The 22,591-nt window shown below is 39.9% G+C and overlaps 2 protein-coding genes across 9 annotated transcripts in view; both read right to left on the bottom strand.

The window, feature by feature from the left end:
* The window catches only part of mast2 (microtubule associated serine/threonine kinase 2), a 205,524-nt gene extending 198,496 nt beyond the window's left edge, over nucleotides 1-7,028 (bottom strand). For 5 of the 8 annotated variants that reach the window (XM_038714996.1, XM_038714997.1, XM_038715004.1 and 2 more), the window contains exon 1: nucleotides 6,149-7,028. In XM_038714996.1, the coding sequence (XP_038570924.1) occupies nucleotides 6,149-6,223 (75 nt within the window). In that variant the 5' untranslated portion in view covers nucleotides 6,224-7,028. The remainder of the gene's footprint in view (nucleotides 1-6,148) is intronic. The other 3 variants (XM_038714992.1, XM_038714993.1, XM_038714998.1) reach the window with 3 other exon arrangements.
* A 1,496-nt stretch (nucleotides 7,029-8,524) lies between these two features.
* LOC119900219 (phosphodiesterase 4D interacting protein) overlaps nucleotides 8,525-22,591 on the bottom strand; it is a 98,280-nt gene continuing 84,213 nt past the window's right edge. The window contains 14 exon segments of the mRNA XM_038714991.1: nucleotides 8,525-10,741; nucleotides 15,518-15,620; nucleotides 15,845-15,891; nucleotides 16,337-16,475; nucleotides 18,197-18,328; nucleotides 18,559-18,743; nucleotides 18,919-19,023; nucleotides 19,169-19,297; nucleotides 19,741-19,865; nucleotides 20,279-20,468; nucleotides 20,591-20,710; nucleotides 21,617-21,748; nucleotides 22,045-22,065; nucleotides 22,068-22,325. Of these exon segments, the coding sequence (XP_038570919.1) occupies nucleotides 10,599-10,741; nucleotides 15,518-15,620; nucleotides 15,845-15,891; nucleotides 16,337-16,475; nucleotides 18,197-18,328; nucleotides 18,559-18,743; nucleotides 18,919-19,023; nucleotides 19,169-19,297; nucleotides 19,741-19,865; nucleotides 20,279-20,468; nucleotides 20,591-20,710; nucleotides 21,617-21,748; nucleotides 22,045-22,065; nucleotides 22,068-22,325 (1,829 nt within the window). The 3' untranslated portion in view covers nucleotides 8,525-10,598.

Here is a 22,591-nt window from a genome sequence, read left to right as displayed (position 1 = left end):
CTTCATCTGACGCCGTTTGTTTATACGGTGATGAGGCAGAAAATATGGACTAGGATGAGAAATTAGACAAACTCGCAAAGTTCCATCATAATGGATTTTACTGGGGAAACACTCCTTGGAAAAAACAAACACAACTTCTAACAGACAAAGATTGAACTACTGACTTGTTTTGTGTGAATGCAGCTCATCGTTTCTCCAACATGGGAGTATGTGTCTATTTTCAGGGGAAGGTTAGAAGCAGCAATAACAACAAACTATTATCGATGCTACATTTGAGTCCATTATTTGGTCTCAGCACACATTAGGCAAAGCATTAAGGAGCCCAGGTGTGCTGCTCTGCTCATTAACTCGATTTAGTGTTTACCAGAGTTAAATGTTTATTACAGGGCATTTGTGAGAATCATTAGCGCCGGCTGAATTTAATCTTAAACAAACATTTAGTTGGTGGGCTGTTTATTTAACTCAGAACACAACTAAACTGCATCTCTGTCTGGGAAAAAGAGAATGGAGAGGACCAGGGAGAGGCGGTAGAGAACGAGAAAGGCAAGGAACATTTAATAAAGGTTCTGTAAAGCCCCTTTCATAATGGGACAAAAAAAAAATAATATTAGAATATTAGATTTTCTGGCACAATGCTAGCAAGGAACATTTTTGTTTTTGTTTTACAGTCTACAAGATCAACATGCAGCAGCGATTTTGTTCTTCGTATCGTGCAAGATGTAACACAGAACGGCGAGGTGAGAGAGCTCCTTCTCGACGGGAAGAGGGAATTAGGATACCTGCACATGCTCGCTATATCTTGGTGTAAAAAAGGAATCTGTGAACGGCAGAGTAATGTGACATTCAGCTCAGTGTGAAATCAGCACATCACTCAGTTGCAATGACTATGGGGAAGGGAGACTTGAAATAGAGAGGCATAATGCGCCACTAAGCAGGCCCAGAGTGATGGATTTCCTTCATTAAGGAAGTTGTTTAGGAAGCAAAAAAACCAGGCTTCTGTTCTTGCTTTTGTCGGGATTTAACAGACCAAAGCTTAATTTGAAGCTACACGTGAAAAGCTGCGGTTAAGACAGAAGAGGCCACTTCCTGACCTTACAAACTAAAAAAGGTTAGAAAAGTGAGAACACACATGAGTAAAGCTTTAATGAATTTTAATGCTTTGTCGTGTCCCTTTCGTGTGGTTTCATTTCTCCTGCCCCCATCGCGTTACCCAGATTGCCACAAGATAATCAGATGCTGCGCACTAAAAAATGCTATTTATATGCACTGATGTAGGTATGGGAGACTTCTAGATTATAATTCTGGTTAATGAGAGCATTATAATTAATGTCATTCACCCTCTTGCATCTGTGCCTCCCCATTAGCGCCCTTCTAGGCCCCTTAAAATGGCACACATTAGCCATTTGGGCTCCATCAATCAGCGCCTCGGCCTGTGCTGCACTGGGACGACTATCAGCCGGGAGTCCCAGAGGTCGTTCTGGCTCAACGGCTCCTCAGCTGCACTCTGATCGCTCATAGCTGGTTAAACCATGGGAGGAAAATCAATCTCCCATATCATTGCAGGGGAGGGTAGCAGGTTTAATGGTTAACTTAAAAAGGTACCTAATGAACAGGAAAGAGCAAAGAGCCAAGGCTACCGTCGTAGAAAACAGACTTTGAGATCATGTAACTTTAATGAGGCTGGCTCGATTAATCTAACAATCATTTTTTAGATTAATCTAACGACTAATTTTGTGTATTCTAAAAAAAAAAGTTGCCCATTACTCGATTAATATACCAATTTATCCAAAATAAATATAAAAACATGTCAATAAATCTATATTTTATTCAATCATCCTGATGAAGCACATTAGAATAATGAAAATAGTGGAATATCTTAAAATGAATCCAATTTCCACATCACTGGTTTCTGACATGGTTTTGAAACGATTCAGACTGTACAGCCTCCTTTTTTTCCCAACAAATAAAATGTGAAATAAAATGACAAACGGTGTTTAACGAGTTCACAAAAATTGTTTTTTTATAAGAAAAGTGATAAAAAGTAGACCTTTGGAGCAAAGATGCAGATGAATGCAGAGATTAAAATGAAGCCCCTTTCAAGATAATTGCAAAACCGTCACAGAGCGCCATTTTTTTTTGCCTGAGAGGAATTTGCAACCCACCTACCAATTTTGGTGAGTTTTTGCTGCCCAAACACTTTTAGCGGGGAGAAAAAGAAGAAAGACAGAAAGAAGAAAGAAGAAGCTTCTGACTAAATTAAGAAGAGACTGCGCTGCATTTTTAATGTGTTGAGTTTAATCTGAATTCAATACAGCAAACTTTAAGGAATAAGACGCAGCTGCAGTAAATGCTAGTCGGTCCACTGCAGGAACATTGTCTGACTGTTTGTGTGTAGGACTGCTTTGACTTTAAGTTTAATTTAAAAGCTGAAAGCTAAATTAGAGGTATTTTGTAATTTTACAATTCATTATCCGAATAGTCGATTATTCGTTTCAATAATCGTTAGTTGCAGTCCTAATTCTAAAGGTGATTTCTCTTCAAGAAAAGCAGGATGCGTGAAACCAAACGAAGATACTGTGACCAAACCTTTAAGACAGAAGCAGCTAAAAAATTGGCACTAATAAATCTGTCAAGGTTAAAAACTGCACATTTATTAAAAAATTTAAGTATTATTTAGAAATTGAAATTTTTTTAAATTTTCAATTTTCAAGTATTCAACAAACAAAAACACCACATTTTTAAAACTACTTTAGCAAGGCCAAATAAATAAATAAAAATACATTTTTAAATGTATTAATCTTTGTCATTTTTATAAATATGACAAGGCCAAAACATTTTAAAATAAATTTGTTGATGCCAAGATGGATTATGTCCAAAAAAACAAAACAAACAGTTTTAACATTTACGCATTTATGTTTTTAATACATCTGTCGAGAGCACAAATGGGGAATTTGGCCTTGAGAGAGGGAGGGAGGGAGAGAGACAGTCTCGTCTTTACTTTATCACACTTTCCAGACATTTGGGAACCGTTAATCAGGCTGACTGAAATGATGCACACTTGTCCTGTACCCGTTATTTCAATTAGACTAGTGTGAGCAGCTTACATGTAATGTTTCTTCAACTGTCAGGAAACTAAGGGTCCCTGGACAGAAAGAGCGGACGGGTTCTTTGATTGCAGAGGATGTTGGTGTGTGTGTGTGTGTGTGTGTGTGTGTGTGTGTGTGTGTGTGTGTGTGTGTGTTTTAAAATGTTGCCAGGGAGAAAACACAAACACAAACACACACTCTCACGTTAGGAAATGACAATGACATCATTAATTTCCCCCATGCTGTAACTGTAACCAGCTAAAAGCTGCAGTCCGTGTCGGCTCTGACGGTCTGTAAGAGAACCTGAAGAGCTGCCAGAGGACGGGCTGTGATCACAGTTGCTGTTTGTGTCTATACACAAGCCAGCGCTCCTACATGGAGGATCTGTGTGTGTGCATTACATGTGTTGGACGCTTCGTACTGCCTTCAGGTCAGGATATGGTAAAAACGTATCTGCAATTAAAGTCAAGTTGGCAGCAGGTTCTGTTTACAAGGAATAGACTTGATGTTTTTCTGCAAACATGCAGAAGGGATGCTGATGACTGGTCTACAATACCTGCAACATTATCCAACAATATCCGGTTTGGTTCAAAAACAATTACTCAACAGGCATAAGATTTATCAATAATTTACAGCTGATTAACTGTTTAAGGCATCCGCAAAAAATACAGATTATTCTCTGGTTCCAGCTTCTAAACTGTGAGGATTGGCTTTGTATCATTGTTTGGACAAAGCAAAACATTCAAGGACGTCTCCACGGGCTGTTTGATGGAAAACATAATCAATAGATTAACTGATTTTGAAAATAACAGCCATATTTTTTTCACAGATTAACAGATAAATCCAAGCTGGCGGCCCTGGGAAGCATTACAGCACCACAACAGGGACATGAATTATTACCCAGCATTCCAGAGCGTAAGCAAAAGAAAATAAGTCGTACAGGATGAAAACTCCCTGTCTGGTTTATATGGTTTCACCCAAAAAAAACTATAAAAACAGCAGCAGCTCAAAAACATCTGTCCGACTTCCCACGATGCCATAAAGCCTCTAAGTCAACACCTCCCTCCCCCGACTCAGACCTCGTCGTTAAACGTCTAAACCGTCCCGTTAATTTGATCTTAGTAACAAGAAATGGTTATAAAACGTGACAGTCTGGTGCAAATCTAAACAGTCGGACTACATTTCATCTCGTAACTCGCATGATGTCCCTAAAGGCAGGGGTGGTGCGGTAATATTGCATGACAAGAGTCAGTCATATCGAGCGTCTGGAGAACCAAGAGGAACATGACTTCATGCAGAAATGTGAATCTATGAGCTGCAGCTATGACTACATCTTTGGAAGTAGCTTTCATTATTTTAAGAACCGTGTCCATGTTTATTGCAAACTAAGACAAATAAAATCTAAATTTTTACAATTAAAACACGTGTGAGATGCCCGAATAGCGTTTCAAACAAGCAGCCATTGATACTGATTCCTTTCAGTCCTGCACGCAGCTACAGGTTGTTTTCAAAGAGGGTCATAGCGAATGTTGTGTAGATAAACAGGAAGCAGAGTGATGCAGGTGTATGATTTTTTTTTTTTTAGGGATGCACCGATCCGATATCAGATTTCGGCCCGATACTGAATCAACTAGCTGGATTCAATTAGAAGCACGATGCATCAGCAGTGCGCACGTCGACCTGAACATCTTGTTAGGAGAGCTAACATAGAATTCTGTTAAGAAGCGATATTTAAGACAAGGCTGATGTTGCCTGACACAAAAAAGAACGGGCGGGCGGATTGATGGCAAAAGTGTTGAGATACTGAGATACCTGCATCTCTCAAAACTTTTAATTTTAACAATATTAAAATGTTTATCCATTTTCACAGGAGGAGGACAGATACCAATGCAGGCTCCCCCCCTTCCTAAAATAACTGCTATATCACATAAACGCATCATCGTTTCAGCGATAGGGTGTCTTAGTACACTTTAGACCTTCCACCCAGTGCCCTGCATTGCATTTGTTTCCCTAAGCAACCCACCACACACACACATACCATTCATACACCTGGCCACAGTATCCAGCATTGAGCGTCCACAACCACGGAGTAAAAAAAACAAACATTAATTTGGTCAATCGCAAGAAAAAAATCCATGCAGAGCTGCAGGAACAGAGAAAGGAGAATCCCCAGAAACACCCAGACATGTTTTACTGACTGGTGTCTTTCAGAAAGACGGACAGCATCCAGGTAGGCTGCATATATAAACACACTGAATGTGATCATCATCTCAGCTGCAGTCATGAAAGTAGAAACTAAGCAATCGCTTTTTGATATTTCCCTAAAAGGTGACTCACACACATGCTGTTTGTCTCAGCAGGTTTTTATTTTATTCCTTTAATTGTTGAATAAAATGTGTGCACACAAAGCGCCCAGTTTATAACGCTTTTCCATTACCATAAATCAGCAGCCTGTAAAGTTATTATACTGACGTGTGACTGGGTGTTTTCAGGCTGTTCTGAGTTCTGAAGCTTTCTCGGCTGCTGTTTTTGTTCGCTTTTACCAAGATTGTAGCTGCGCAAACAATCTGGATTCACGGTGACGATCCTGAATAAGAGGAAATACCGTGGGAGGTCTGCCTGGTGACATAATAAGCAAACAACAGAAGGTTAAAAGCTTGATTAAAACCCTAACCCATTACAATTACGGGTGAACAAATTGTTTCACCTAGTTTCTATTTAACTCTTTGTTTATTTGCCTGTTTCTTTTATGTTTTATGTAAAGACCTTTGAATTGCCTTGTTGCTGAAATGTGCTATACATTTCTGCCTTGCCTTCTAATAAACCTTATATGAGCAATTCTAATGTTATTTAATATTAGAAAGCCACCCTTACTAGAAATACTCCTGGACTCCTAATGAACACATGACTTGTTATAATATAAATGGAGCAAAACATTTAAACACAGGTCATAAATACTGCCCAGTGCGTGGCCTTGCAGGCTCATTGCGGATCAAGGACACCAACTTGCACAACTTTATCACCTCATAGTGACACACTGCCTGCATGACTTCAGTACTCACCGCATCCTTCTCTTCCCTCTGAAGCTGCTCCATGTTACAGAGTTTCCTCTTGTTCTTGTTTTCCGTCCTGTGCATCTTCTTCCACTTCCCTGTAAAAACACTCCCTCGTGTGTGTTTGTGACCCAGCTGACAGCCTGTCTTTTTTTTTAAATTTACGGCTGAATGACCTTTCCCTAAACTGACTAGCTTAACGTGTCAGTCCATCGCTTGTTGAAGCAGTTTAGAGTCGAGTCCACTCAAGAGTTTGTTGCAGCCAGGCCATTCCTGGTCCGCAGCCAGTCCTGCGGCTCCGGGCAAGCTAATCCAAAACGTGCCGAGTCCACATCTGGAAAACCGGTTGTGACAAGCTGTCAATCAACCCTTCAGCTCTAGCAACCACTAGTTTCTCCTTAAAAAAAAAAAAAAAGACAATAACAAAGGGGAGTTTAGAGTCGTTTACAAAGGCAGCTGGTAATTAGAAAGGTAAAAATCACCCGTGCTAAGATGTCGTTTTGGGGTCTGGCAACAGTTCATCCACCCTAACTCGTTAATTAGTTAGTTAAAACGCTTGCTGCTAGCTACCTGTGGGCTAGCTCCCTGCTGCGTGACTAGCTAGCCGGGCTACCTGCTAACGTTTACCTGCCCAGAATCACCGTAACACCCAGGCAGGTCCGTCTCACTCCTAACGGGCGGTTTCAGATGATTCCCGCCTGAATTCTGTGCGTTTTCTCCGTCTCGGTGATTTATCCGACAGTGAATGTCCCCTTCGCTTGTCCTTCCATCCTCAGATAAAGGCTACGGCTCTGTGTGTGTGGAGACACCGGGTCGAGCTCTCTGTCTAACCCCGGCGCGGCACGGTTCGGCTTGTTTCCTGACTCACTGACTCCGGTCACCGGCTGTCAAGCTAGCGAGAACGAGAATACAACATCCGGTTGAGTTGAACGAAAATAAAAGCATAGTTTTTTTTTAGAATTTTATTTTTATTATTTATTTATTTTTATTTTACCAGGAAGTCCCATTGAGATCAAATATATATTTACAAGAGAGACCTGGCCAAGGTAGCAGCCGTACATGAACACAGCATATGAAAATGCAACACAAATGTCACAATAAAACATAAAATGCTAACAAAAAGCACAACTTTGAAAACACAATAGCCTCACAAGAAAAACAACGACATGCCTCAATCACCATATTCTTTATGACAGTCTTAAATTTATCAGCTCATATACACGTTTCTAATTAGAGATCTTTTTGCAAATTAGTCTATTATTGTATTATTGTAAACAGTATACAATATCAACAGCCACTCAAATTGCTACAAACAGAACTTGGAAACAGATTGAAAACCTTTTGTGAGGGAAAGACATCCATCTACTTTGCGAAAGAGGATTTTCAGAAAGATGATTGTACCTTTCCTTTTAATGAGATGTGTAGGAAATGCAATTTGAATGTTAAAGATGCATAGATAGATAGATTTTCATGTAGGAAACTTTATTTAAATAGCACACACAGACTCAGTGTGCTTCACATAAAAAAAAAACTTGTTATACAATAAATAAAATATACAAAAATGCATTAAATTCAATTTAAATTTAAGAATGAAATAATAAAAATCAAGAAGTATTCGATCTTTTATTTAAAAAGAATAAAATCAAAAGGTAGTGCACGTTATCATCATGTTTCACATAAATTTATATTGACGTCTTTGCAATTTGTAAGGGTCACAGATTTTATTTCGAAGGCGCACTAATTTTCTTCCGGTCTTTGGTTTCAGCTTCACCTGCTGACACAGCAAACTCACCACCTTGTTATATACAGTCTGTGCTCACCACATGCCAGAAATATGTAAAAACCATTTGTGTTGAATACCTGTGTTTGTGTGTGCGCGCGCGCGCGTGTGTGTGTGTGTGTGTGTGTGTGTGTGTGCGTGTGTGTTGGTTTTAGTTTATTAGCTTTGTTGGAGTCTGCTGCCACCTGCTGAAAGACAATAAAACATGCCTTGAATATGTTTTTAACTTATTTCTGCAATATTTTCAGAAATTTTACCTGCCTTAATTATCTTAATTTTTAATTTAAGGGAATAAGTAAAATCCTGCAGTTATTATGATGGTGAAACAATAAAACACCTGATAATATTTATGATGTATTTATGATTCATCCCGAACATCCAGTGTGTTTAATTATCTATACAGTATAATATATTTAGTGATCAGACCACCGTATCTTTTAAGATCTAAGTTACATTTCACTATAGGCTGTGTGCTACACTATATTTAAATCATTTCTTCACAGTGACAACTAATATAAATAAGTCAGCATTCTTTGCAATTTGTAACCTGAAGTGTTGCTTTGTGTTTGTTTGGTTGATCCAAGAAAGACGACAAACAAGACCGATGTTGTTTTCTCCCCTTTTATTGAAAAAGGATCTTTCTTCTTAATTTTTTTTTTACCCCAAAACATTTTCAACGAAGAGAACATGCATAGAAATACAGCTGGTCTTTGTCGAACAGCGACAACGACAAAAAAAACAAACTTGCATTGATGTACACACCATCCCTTTAATATGTACATACATGAGATGTGGTTTCTAAAACCACACAGACACTAAGAAAGACACTAAGTTTGACCTTTGACCTTTCTGGGGAATTACACACAAAACAATATTCAAACTTGATCATGTTACACCTGATCTGACAACACTCAAGTTGTTCACTTTGGTTGATCTTATTGCTTTTTAAATATATCATTACGGTGCTCTTCTATGGTGTTGCCTTTTTTTCCATGTTTATAAAACTCTGATTCATATTAAGCCAAAAAACAAGGCCATTAAAACTGCTGCATTCATGGTGATTGTCAAAAAACTGGACATATTCATCCAAAAGTCAAGTTTGTTTAAATCAATTCAGCTTCACAGCTAAAAACAGATGACATGGCACTTTAAAACCCAGGCCTAAAACACCAACAAAAAGCAAACACAACAGGCTATTATTGCACAGTAACCCAAAAATTGCATATTTCAGTAAAAAGTATTAGAGGCCAGTGAAGCCACAGTTCATGCACGTAAAGGAACGGCTAACCTACTATACAGGGAAATCAAGAAAAACTCACAAATAAATTAAATGTGGAGAAGCCAGAGCGAAATACCCAATTTCAGAAAAGTTCTTTTTCACAGTGACCGAAGTTTTGATGAACTTTAGATTCCTAGACGATTGATATTTTTAAAAAGTGATTGTCATCTTGAGGGAAATTCAAACATAAAAAGCTTAACAAATTTAGCAAAAAAGAAAAAAAACAAAACAACAAAAGCTGTATTGAAAATAAAAATAAAAGCTAAAAGTGTGGTCCATTTTTTGGGTTACAAAAATGAGATGTCATCACGCACTAAAAAAAAGAAAGAAATTTCTTTCATGTTAAACAGATGCGTTGCCCAAACCTGCTGAACAGCTCGATGAGTGCGGTCTGTAACATGTACTGTTTTATTAACACTGATGCTGCACGGGTTACTGTTTCAGCAGGAAAAACTGGGTTGGACCCATTTATACTTTTTTAAACATCTGAAGTGAACTAACTGAAACGCTCTGGAGTTTAGGGACGATGAGGAAAAATTCCTAAATTGGTGTTTTATTTGTGAGTAAATGCACAAGAACATCATCTACCAGCTATTTGACCAAAGTGCCTATTAGTAGTTCTGTAGTATTTTCCACATGTTATCAGTAGATGGCCATTTTTATGCCAATTTTATTGTACAATTAGGACAAAACAAAAAGATATATCTACTGTACCGTCAGAGAGTATGGCTTTGGTTCCACAAGCTGCTCAAACCACATGCGACTACTCTACATACTAACTACAAACAGCAGCCTCACCAGGTCACGGTTTTGGCTTTTTCAAAGCCCCTTTCCTGCTGGCATCACGTGGAGTTTTGTTTCTTGAATCCCTGTTAAAGTACAAGACTGAAAATGGCTTCTGAATGGGAGCTTATGATTATAAGCTAACAGAGAATATTTCTTCTCATGTGGTTGCTATATTACAGACTGAAATTAGGTATCATCGACATTTTTCATCTGCCCAGACCACAAAAACTGCTAGACTTGGATTAAACTGACCCGGATTTCTGAAAATGAGGTGGGAAAGACTTAATCAGAAGCTATGAATCAGAAGCCAACTTCAGCCAAACTCAGACTGGTCTCATATAAATGAGAGAAAACACTTCAGTTGATGTCCTCAACAAAAGCCCCTCATAACAGTTACACACATTACACCAACAATAAAACCATTATAAATCATTCACATTCATAAACTCATCTTCAACGAGCAGGAGTCGACCAGCGCCAACATTCATCAGCACTCAGAAAGGCGCCACTCAACTGAAATGTTTCTCCAGCCGATAAGAGAGCCAGAATTTCCAGCATTTTCGGCTTGAAATGATGATGATTATGATGATGAAAAGGATCACGGGGCTGGTGCACTACCGGAAGGCTGGCTGCAGGGGGCGCTGGTGGTGAGCCGGTCCCAGGACAGCAGAGGAAGAGGAGATGGAGGAAGTCCAGGGCCTCATGACACCCCAACCAGGAGAGAAGGCGAGCTCACAGAAGCCTCCTGCGTTTTCACCTGAAACACAAAGGAGGAGACATTCAGCGAAGTTCGCATTGTGGTACTTCTGCATAGCTTGGCCACATTTTTTAATAAAACATTCCTTAAAAATAGTAATTAGTCCCCTTAGAAACTGAATTAATTCCCTCACATTAATACTGTTGAATGAGCTTCATTCCCAATCCCGACAAAACATGTTCTTTATTTGCCATAAAAACTTTATGAAGCTGCAATCGTCGTCGAGTTTATACCATCTTCATGTCAAGGTTCTGCAGCATGCCATGGGTGATAGCAGGAGGAGGATTTATTTCAGTTCTCATTTGCAATTATTGACAGTTTTCCAACGTAAATGCACATCGAACTAAATAAATAACAACAAGGCATCATTCTAATATGTAACTCCTTCCCTACTAGTTTTAGACCAGGGTTTGCGTTACGAGGGAGCTCAGCATGGCTGCACTTCTCCAACATCAGCTATTGTGCGCACAGTTTTGACCTAACAGGTTGAGGCCACGACCTAAAACTCAGTTGTATTGTACTGTATTAGACTCTGTACTGACTGCTGCTTATTTGTTTAGTGTTATTGGCTTTTCGATGCATCCTCCAATTAGTAGGCTACAGCGCTACAAATGATAATATGCTTGCTACGGTGTGTCACCGAATTGCAGTCTCTCTTTGAGCAATAGCGGTTAATGGCATTTTTCAGGCGATTGAAACATAACGGATTGCCTAGTGTGAGGAGGCCTACACCCTTTTGTAATATCACAGACATCTGGGGCAAGTAGTTCCACAAATTTACAGATATATAAACAAAAAGAGCAAAGAACCTGAGCAGAGGGAAGAAGGGTGTCTAAATTAAGAAAGAGGCGGGGGCCAATTTATGCAATTTGATGCACGACTTACTCAGGTGAAATGACGTAACTCCTGGGTAGGTGTGCAAATGATTAATTTAAAGGAACTAACATTTACTGCGCACACAAGATGGTAATTCTAAGGGAATGATTTGTAATGTTTCTCCCTTCAAACCTTTATACTCGGTGGGTTATGGGTGTTAGAATAAACACAAACTGAAATTCCAAACATTTCCAGTGAGTAAAATATTAACCTTCACACTCCTGTTTTGTGTTAAACAGAACACGCCATGCAAAACTAATCATTCCAGTGTAACAGTACTCTGTAGAGTGTTCTTATAAACAAACAAAGTTCTGTTTCCATTTAGTGTTTCTTATGGTCTTCCTCGGTATCTCATCTACCCGTTTTCTTTGTGTTCTTCACACTTTACGGCTTGCATGCACCCGCCTCGGTAGTCAGCATCACTGTAGTAATAATGTGTGTATACTCATGTGCTTGTGCGAGTGTTAGTAAAGCAAGAGATATTAAAAAGACAAACAAACAGGGACCCATGTATTAAAACATTGCTCCAAAGAGCCACTAGTGTTTAAAGGCTCCAACTGAAATCACAAAAGTCATCTCTGTTGCAGACAAAACTTACTGTCAAGATGATATTCAAATGTTTCGTTTTTTATTCTTAAAAGCATGAAAAGGGTCTTTATGTTTGAGAAACGCTGCTCCAGCCTGAAAGCCTCAGTGCGCATGTTTGACTGGACGGCTCAGCCAACAGGCAACTGTAGCTTACAAGGTCAAACTGGTGACTTTTTAAGCTGCTCACTGTGTTACAGCTAAGTTCCTTATGTGACACCTACAAAGACGTTGTCACAATTGTTAAGTTGTTTTGTGTAATAGCCTGTTACAAAAGGGCACAATGTGAATGTATTTTTGAGGGTGCAATTGCTCAATGACGCCACAAGAGGAAGTGTTCACTTATGTGAGCGCTAGTAGGGCTGCAGTACATTTATAAGCACTTTTAAAGTCTTCATTATGTTGTTCTGACAACGTTTTATGTGTAAACAGTGGTTTATCCAGTTGAGAGACTTTGAATTGAAGTTTAGTTGGCTCCCGTGTAAAAACTGTAACTAAGATGGCGCGGCCTTCCTCTGTCGATGTTTTATTTATGGTCATTGCTCCTGGACATGTGCACCTTTCTTTGTATTTGCTAAGGCTATAGATTGAAGTACGGTTATTTAAAAGTTTGAGTTGAGAACAAAGGGCGTCACTTTGTGCTGAAAAGTGGTGGGGACATTTAAGGGCTCAGATTGGGGGTGCAGAAACGTGAACAAAACGACAAGATATTAGAATAGATTTTCACTACTGTGATATATGATTTGGGGTAAGGTGACCAGATTTGCTGCAGTCACTTTCTGGCAAGTAGAATACTGCATTTTGTGTGTTGTTTTGGCCATTTAAAGGGATGTTAAGAGGTGTGTATATATATAAATAAAGGAAACACAAAATTCAGGTGTAAGGTGACAATACAAAATATAAAATATATTGTAATATAATGTGGTACTTAGCAACTTGTTTGTTTTTAGTTTATGGTACTTTCTTGGACAATGCACATTCGTTTCTTAGATATTTATATTGCATTGCATGTTTCTTATTGTGCAAATAAACCTTTGTTATTTAACATTTCTTGTTGTAAGCAATTTATCAGAACCATCTTAAATACTTTCAAAAATTGATGGTGGTGACAAAATCAGCCATTTCAAAAAGTGGTGGGGACAAAATCAGCCATTTCAAAAGTAATGGGGACAAAATCAGCCATTTCAAAAGTGGTGGGGACAAAATCAGCCATTTCAAAAGTGGTGGGGACAAAATCAGCCATTTCAAAAGTGATGGGGACAAAATCAGCCATTTCAAAAGTGGTGGGGACAAAATCAGCCATTTCAAAAAGTGGTGGGGACAAAATCAGCCATTTCAAAAGTGGTGGGGACAAAATCAGCCATTTCAAAAAGTGATGGGGACAAAATCAGCCATTTCAAAAGTGGTGGGGACAAAATCAGCCATTTCAAAAGTGATGGGGACAAAATCAGCCATTTCAAAAGTGGTGGGGACAAAATCAGCCATTTCAAAAGTGGTGGGGACAAAATCAGCCATTTCAAAAAGTGATGGGGACAAAATCAGCCATTTCAAAAGTGATGGGGACAAAATCAGCCATTTCAAAAGTGGTGGGGACAAAATCAGCCATTTCAAAAGTGATGGGGACAAAATCAGCCATTTCAAAAGTGGTGGGGACAAAATCAGCCATTTCAAAAAGTGATGGGGACAAAATGAGCCATTTCAAAAGTGATGGGGACAAAATGAGCCATTTCAAAAGTGGTGGGGACAAAATCAGCCATTTCAAAAAGTGATGGGGACAAAATGAGCCATTTCAAAAAGTGATGGGGACAAAATGAGCCATTTCAAAAAGTGATGGGGACAAAATGAGCCATTTCAAAAAGTGATGGGGACAAAATGAGCCATTTCAAAAAGTGATGGGGACAAAATCAGCCATTTCAAAAGTGATGGGGACAAAATCAGCCATTTCAAAAGTGGTGGGGACAAAATCAGCCATTTCAAAAGTGATGGGGACAAAATCAGCCATTTCAAAAGTGATGGGGACAAAATCAGCCATTTCAAAAGTGGTGGGGACAAAATCAGCCATTTCAAAAGTGATGGGGACAAAATCAGCCATTTCAAAAGTGATGGGGACAAAATCAGCCATTTCAAAAGTGATGGGGACAAAATCAGCCATTTCAAAAGTGGTGGGGACAAAATCAGCCATTTCAAAAGTGGTGGGGACAAAATCAGCCATTTCAAAAGTGATGGGGACAAAATCAGCCATTTCAAAAGTGGTGGGGACAAAATCAGCCATTTCAAAAGTGACGGGGACAAAATCAGCCATTTCAAAAGTGATGGGGACAAAATCAGCCATTTCAAAAGTGGTGGGGACAAAATCAGCCATTTCAAAAGTGGTGGCGACAAAATCAGCCATTTCAAAAGTGATGGGGACAAAATCAGCCATTTCAAAAGTGATGGGGACAAAATGAGCCATTTCAAAAGTGGTGGGGACAAAATGAGCCATTTCAAAAGTGATGGGGACAAAATCAGCCATTTCAAAAGTGATGGGGACAAAATGAGCCATTTCAAAAGTGGTGGGGACATGTCCCCAGCGTCCCCAGTGTAAATCACACCTATGGTTGAGAATGTGTCATGTCCTTAATTCAGTTCATGTCAACGTGATAATACTGAATATAGTTGTAACATGTTGGTTAGGATAAAAAGGGTTGTATTCTGTGTAACGTAGGCCTCTGTGTTGTTTTATATTTTGTAAAAGTGTGAAATAAGCAGGCTTGAAAGTATCAAAGCTACAGGATGTATATGATTTTGGAGATGTTAAACAGCAGTAAGTGTGAGTCATAGTATCAGTCGAGACTGAGAGTGGTGAAGTAGTAAATGAAGAAAGAAAAAAAAAAGAGATATATTCTGTTTAATAAAGACAGAACAGCCTGCTGAACTCCTGTCTCTGCTTTTCCTGTACAAAACAGGACACAGTATCTGTTCGCAGGTCCCTCATGCTTGAGGCCTGTAACAGTTAGATATCTAATGAAGCTGTGCCCCTTTTACTCCACAGTATGTTCCTTTTTACAGCTCGTGCAGTGAGACAAAAAGTAACACAAGTCATGTGTCCATGTTATTAGACAAGATGGAAACATAAGCAAAAAGCTAATATGGGTTGCCTTTTTGTGTACGAGGCGTCCCAGTCTGCCAGTAAAAGCACGCTGACAGTTACTGGTTTATGAAAATAAGTTTAAAATGAAACGACTTAGCCGGCTTCATGCAGCACTGTTTTAATACCAGGGTTTCCATCAAATAACAAGCAGCTTCGTTATGTTATCCGAGCACAGGGGACCATACCTTTATCAAGCTGGGGGTGTGAGGAAGAGGATGAGGAGGAGGGTGAAAAAGAGGGAATGGAGAAAGAGGCACAGCGAAGGGAAGAAATCCTGAGCTCGTTCTCCTGAGGAGACTCAGCAGGAGTCCGAGGAAAGAGAAACAGCGGGAGAGAAGTGAGAGGGCGTTACGGAGACTTTTTACTTTTACTGATCCACTTCTGATCACGTTTCTCTGCTAGTTAAGAAAATCAAGTGTGTCCCATCATCTCATCCAACTCCTCGGTTAATCCCCTGCTGGAAGGAAAAGGCTTATGATGCCCGGTGAACATGTGAGAACTCGTGAACTCACCTGTAAGTTCGTCTTGGCTTTCCTCAAGACGTCCTGTGTTCTCGACACTGGAAACAAAAGCACAGAGCATCTGTGAGCCATCGCTTGTTCTTTCATCGGTTAAACAGACAGGTTTCGGTCGAGCAGTAAATACAAGACCGACTCGGTCAACAACACCACAGCTGCTGTGGGACAGAAAGAGGAGAGAGCTGGAAGAAGACGACGCCAGACAGTGAAACAGACGGTGATGAAAGATTATCCCATCTGATGGTAATTCATCTTATCCATAACTCTAGTTGTAGAAAATATGAGTATAATTATAAATAAATAAAAATTAAAAATAAAAATTAAAATAAGTATTATGCAGTGACTAAGAGATAAAATAAGAAAAAATAAAATATAAATATCATTAATTCATCATAACTGACAGAATTTCAGGGTTATTATTTTTTTCTGTAATAAGAAAAAGCAATATGTTTTATTTATGATCTAGTAGGAACATCAGGGACTCACGCTGGCTGACTATAAAGTGCTCCATGCTATCTTTGGTGCGGTTGGAGCTCTTCACTCTCTCCATGGCATCCTTGAGAGCCTGTTCTTGCTCTGAGAGCCTCAGACGGAGAGAAACGACCTCCTCCCTCAGAGACGGATCCTGTCAACACACACAGCACATTCTTGTGTGTTTGTCCACACATCTTTACTTTATTCAGGTTACTTTACTTGTGCTCATACGTAGATTTGTTTTGCAGTGTGGACGAGTCATCCTCACATTTTAGAAACAACAGCGACAATAGACATTAGTCAGTATATAAACATACAAAAAATACTCAATGTTACAAACATTAAAATAAATAAACATGTGAAGAAAGTAAACAGATAAAGTGTTGATTCTGTATCATCTGTGCTTTGTTCAGCACTTTGGGACTAGAAACCTTCCTCTAGAAGGAAGAAACTGAAATTCAGAGTGCAAAGTGTGGCAGTCATCGTTTACTGTATTTCTGTGTGGATACTGTGTTGGCTGAATTTAATTTAACATTGAGCCACTTATCCACTGTAACTTCCTGGTGTACAGGGGTGCTGAGTTAAGCTGTGACTCACCAATCAGCCTGCTAGACCATTTAACAATTATTTATTTTAAGGATAGGTTTCCAAGGTTCATCCACAGGGTTTTATTTATGTAATCAATTACTGTTTTCCAGTGTTGGGCAGTTGGGCAGTCACTAGTTTAACTACATTTCTCAGTAGCTTGGTGGTAGCGTCGCTGTTTTCTGAATCAAATAGCTTTTCAATAGCGAAGCTCTTCTACTGGCCGAGTAGCACAATTGCGTCCAGGCTACATTTCCTCGAGCATTTCTGCCTGCAACTTTGCTGCAGGGGAATAAAGACACGCGCGACTGAGTTTACTTTCTCTTGTGATAGTTGTTGTAACAGCTCTTGTGAGAAGGATCAGGGTCCAGCCTATTGCCATGAATCTTTAGGTAAACAGTGTTGCCAGAGCACATATTGACATATAAACAATAAAAAAAGATATAATTTAATAAACAATGAAATTACATTATAAAAACTAAAGAAAGAAGAAAAAACAATCAAAACACAAAATATGTGACATAGAAAATGTGTCTTGCTTTTTGACAAGCAGTGGAACTTTACAAAGGAACAATTATTAAAATAACAAACAATATCAATGATGATAATGTGATCATTTTACATTTAATTTTATACAAACAACAATGGTTCTCAGTTGATTGCATGAGGAAACACATTTTGCTTTGACTTAGATTTCTCTCTCTCACTCTGTAGTCTTTCTTCTTTTGCTACTGTGGAATGAAGTTGGCTCAATATAAACTAGTACTACTAAACCTATACTGTGTGTGTGTGTGTGCGTATATATATATAAAATAATAAAACTAATTAAAAGTAGCTTAGATGTAGTACACTACTTTTGCTACAGTTTCCTGGGGGGTAGCTTCTGTGTAGTGGAGCTTCATTTATTGTAGAGTAACTAGTAGCTTAGCTCACTACATTTTCCAAGTAGCTCGCCCAAACAGCAGCAAAAGCTGTAGTAAATTGTCTTTTGTTGCATACCATTTCACTTCTTGGAAGTTCACCTGTCACATCAAGTTTTAGGAGTCTTAGCGACCAAATAATTTTGTCACTTAATAAATGTCTGACACTGACCGCTGTAGACTTCAGTCTCCAGTGATTCAGCTATTACCTCTGTTTAACAGCCAAAACATATCAGCTGGTGTTTCAGTAAATATAAGATGTTGAAAAGAAACTAACAGGAACAAAGTCACAAAGGAGGATCAAAGAGGACAGGGTTTCAAAAACCCCTCTGCTCTTGGTTCCTTTCCTTTCAGCTTTTAGTCTGACCTGTTTGGATTCCTCGAAGTTTGGCAGAGCTGCTCTCCAGAACATCCGGAGCAGAGAGCCGGCCTCCTCCAGGATCTGCCGCAGGGTTTTACTGTCAGACAGCAGCTTCCTGACAGAACCGGAGTCTGAAGGCTGACGCACACAAAACACAAACTAATGATTAATCCGTCAGCTATTTTTCTTGTCAATCCCAAAATCATCAAGTCCTTAAAAGCAAAGAGAGGTAAAAAAACTCCCTTAGTATGACCAGCATCTAAAAATAATAACGTAAAACTTAGACAAACCAGAAACTCTTGTCTATAATTATAATAGTTCTTGTGCTATAATGCTATAAATAATTGTACACATTATTGTATTCTCACTTGATGAAGGCTGAACTCCGGTGGGTTGCTCAGGGAATGAAGGGTGGCATCCATCTTGCGGAGGAGAGCGCTGCCCTCCAGGATCTGCCGCTGCAGAGCCTTGAAGTCGTCAATGTGGCCCACTGCATGGCGGCCATGACGGTTGGAGAAAGAGCCGTCTGGGGCTTGACCCTGCAGGGTCGAGGCTGCCGGGAGGGAAGACGAGAGAAATAAGATGTAAGAGCAGGCGGTAGAAACAAGTTATACGTGCAATGAAGTGCTCCCATGTGATTTATGGAGGCAAGTTGGTTGTAACAAATATCTGCTTTCATACGTAAAGATGAAGGTAGATCTGTTCACGCGTGAAAGAGAGCTGCTCACCTCGATCGGCTGCTCCGGTGTCTTCTGCATGTTTCTGTGCAGGATGTAGAGGAGAGGAAGGACTGACGAGTCCAGTGTCTCTCACGGGAGGGGAGGGAACGTCGTCTGTGGAGGAAGATCTCTATCAGTTATTGAACTGCAAAAATCTCCTTAACACGACATATCTCTCTGTTACTGAGAGTCATTTTCCTTAAATCTAGTGTTGTGATCTGCTTTATTCCATCTTATTTCAAGATGCTGATGTACTGACCATTGAAGAGCTGCCTCCTGGACCGAGGCAGTGGGCCAGTCTGTCCACTCAGCTGCTGCTCCAGCTGTATGTGCAACTCTCTGGGGTCAAAGGTTGCAGTGTGTTGGGTACCTTCACTGGACTGACCTGCTTAGAAAGACGCAAACAAAAGATGTGTAACACAAACATTAGCCAGTATATTTAGTTTCTGTATGAGTGAGAGAAGAAACAGAGTTCGGTCATTTTAACCTATCCCGCTCTTTTTAAGAAATATGTTTGGGAAATTAAATCACATTTTCAAGTATATTATATTATTATGCTTTTAATAGGGTGGATAAGACAGATGCCTTTGGTGTGAGAGATTGGGGTTCAACTCCCCACTGTGACCATCCACCATTGTGTCCCTGAGTAAATAAATGTAAAAGCCGCTCAAATGCTGTCACTGTTTTAAGAACATTCAAATTTTTTTAAAAATTGTGAAGCAATTTCAGCATCATCACGTCCCTGAATGGAGCCGTGATTCCCGGTGCCGGGTCACTGTACAAAAACAAATCTTAGAGGCTTAAAATGTCTCTGGGAGTGCAACGTCTTACCTGAGTGTGTGTTTGCGGTGACTCCACACACTCTGTGATACACCTGCAGCTCACGCTGAAGAGATTGGACCAGACTGTGGCTCTCACATAGCTGCTGCTGAAGGATGCTCACCTCATGCTGGAATCTATGAAAACACAGACATATACATAAAATAATATGTTATTTTAGTCATATTCAGCTCATTTTGATATGAAGCAACTGAGCAAAACATCTGCTAACTTGGACATAATATATTCTCTAGCCCGTAACAATAGAGCAGTATCTGACTGCCCTCTGAGGTTTTTTAAATACATTTTATTGGAAATCAATTTACAGTCCAGCTTGTAAACACAATATAGAGACTTATAATATATATAAATTAATAATGAAATTATAATAAAATAATAATAAAATTAAATAACAGAGAAATTAAACCACCAAAGATTTTCAGCAGGCGTTAAGTTGCTCTTTAACTCTCTAAGCACAACTCATCAGAGTCTATCTAACCCTCAAACACGTCCTCCCTTTTCAAAACAAAGTACATGAACACACACACACCTGTTGATGGTTTCCTGGTTCCTCTGTCTGTCCTGTTTCAGTTGCGCAATCTCTTGGTTGAGCGCTTCAGCCTCAGTTTGCAGCTTCCTGCTTTGCTCCGCCCACCTCTCAGCCTCTAGCTCCGCCTCTTTCAACCTGGCCTGCTCCAGGAGAGCTGCCTCCCTCAGCTGCTCTGCCTCCTTATTGCCCTCTGCAGGGGACACATGACAGCACAGAGCTCAGCAAATCTGCTAAAAACAACTTTTCAAAACACAACAGATGATGATAAAAATGTCATGGACGTGTTTTTGGGTGGTGAACATCAGGCTGTACCTCTGGTGGCCTGCTTCAGCTGGTTCTGCAGGCTGACGTTCTCCTCCTTCAGAAGTCTGATCTCACTGGAGAGCTGGCCGACTGAGTCCAGACCCTGGATGTAGATGTTGGTAGGAGCACCTGAAGAGGACAAGGAGACGTTAAGCATGTAAAGTTTTGTTTTTTTAAACCTCTGCCTTATTTTCACATATGTTGGTGTGAAAATCACTAGTAGGTCCAACAAGTTTTGGTATCCGTGCAGTTGATGCTTCAGTGGCTGCAACATGTTCCTTCGGGGCCACTGCGTCCGTCAAAATCTTATTCATAAGAAGTGCGGCTAGTTGCCACCGACAAGTTCAGACTGTTACACAACATCATGGAAAGGATCCCTACGAGGGGCTCCTTTGCTTTTAACAAGAAACCGAAGTCTCGCTCTGAAATCTCACAGGACGCGATTTGTTGCAGGAAGACGACGGCGTAGACGTGGGTCAGAGTTGGAGAGAGAAGTTTGTTCTGTTGGAGTAAAGTCTCGCTAGCAGCTCCTCTACATACACAACAAACTCCACTCCATCGTTTTCACCGCCGTTTCCTACGACAACTCGCCTCTCACGAGATTTCAGAGCAAGAACTGTGCTTGAGCGAGACTTCAGTTTAGTTTAAGGATCCTTTCCATGACGTTGTCGGACACCTGGTGTAACCTACGAGTCATTTCGACACCAACATATGTGAAAATTGTGAAAAGGTTTAAAATACCAAAATTATGCTTTAAATCTCCAACTGAACAAACACTTTCTCTATTTTCCTACCAAATTACATACATTTTTTCAGGTTCTTACAAATTAACAGTTTCTTTCAAGGACATTTCTTGGAAAAATTTCAAGGAAATCAGTATAAAACTAAGTGAAACAAAGGCATACCATGTAATTATGAAATGTGCATAAATCATTATAGATATTTTATAGCTGACATCTGAAGAGCATTTCAGGATCCATACTGTCTATTCCAAGTTCCATGATTAAGACTTTTGAGTGTGTGTGTGTGTGTTACCTTTCTCCGAGGAGGTGCGGGCCAGTCGCTCTTCTAGTTGTTGTCTGAGGCGATCGTTGGTCTGGATCGAGTCCTCCAGTCTCTGTCTCAGAGTCCTGATCTCTCGCAGGTGCTCCTTCATCAGGTCTGAACCTGCAACAACAACAAAAAAAAAAAAACATGATTGACAATCTGCTCTCAGAGACCAGAGATTTTTTGTCCCACGGTTCTCTATTTGTTGTAAAGTTGCATTAAAGTTTTTTGGTAACGCAGCTTAATGTGTATATAACCTGCACAGCATTACTAAACAAGTAGAGATTATGAAACAACAAAGATCTTAAAACTCAGAAGTAGTTAAAAGCTTCTAAAACTTTCCCCAAAAGGTCAAAAATTAACATCTAACCTCCAGTGAAACATTTTCACATTAAGGATTTAACTGTGTATCTTACCTGTGTTGCTGGCGCCCGACTGTACCCCGAGGATCCTGAGGACAGGTCGGCTCCAAGTCTCAGTGGTCGGGTGCCATAGGCCATATCCCACAATGCACTGCTCTCCAGAAGACTGGCCCCAGCTTTCATTGCTGAGCTGGCATCCAGGCAGCTGCTGGTAGCGCTGCTGAAAGGAGAAGGCTGGTATCCGTGGTAGGAGAGAGGCAGGAAGGCAGAGGAGTCGGGCTGCTGGTGGGAAAAGGGGAAACCCTGAAGAGGTTTGGACTGAGGCGCGGAAAACCCTGAGAGGAAGATAAAGTAACATCAAGTAAGTAAGTAAGCAAATTTTAATGAAAAGCCTGGGAGGGACAGAGACAGACACTTTTGTATTTCAAAAGAAGTTAGAGTCTGTTTGTGAGACACAAATAAAGAGGAGAGTGAAATACTTAAGAGAAATGAAGGGATTTCTTTTGACGTAGGAAACAATTTAATCGGCCGAATGAAATCGGTCTGGTTCGGGGTTTCTCAAAGCTCCATCCCTCATTAGTGTTTAAAAATCACAGCAAAT

Source organism: Micropterus salmoides, unplaced genomic scaffold (genome assembly GCF_014851395.1).
Source record: "Micropterus salmoides isolate LMB-PRFRI ecotype aquatic unplaced genomic scaffold, ASM1485139v1 Ms_hic_scaffold_13, whole genome shotgun sequence".
Lineage (NCBI taxonomy): Eukaryota > Metazoa > Chordata > Actinopteri > Centrarchiformes > Centrarchidae > Micropterus > Micropterus salmoides.
Note: the sequence above shows the minus strand (reverse complement) of the source record. Positions and strands in the feature narration are given on the sequence as shown.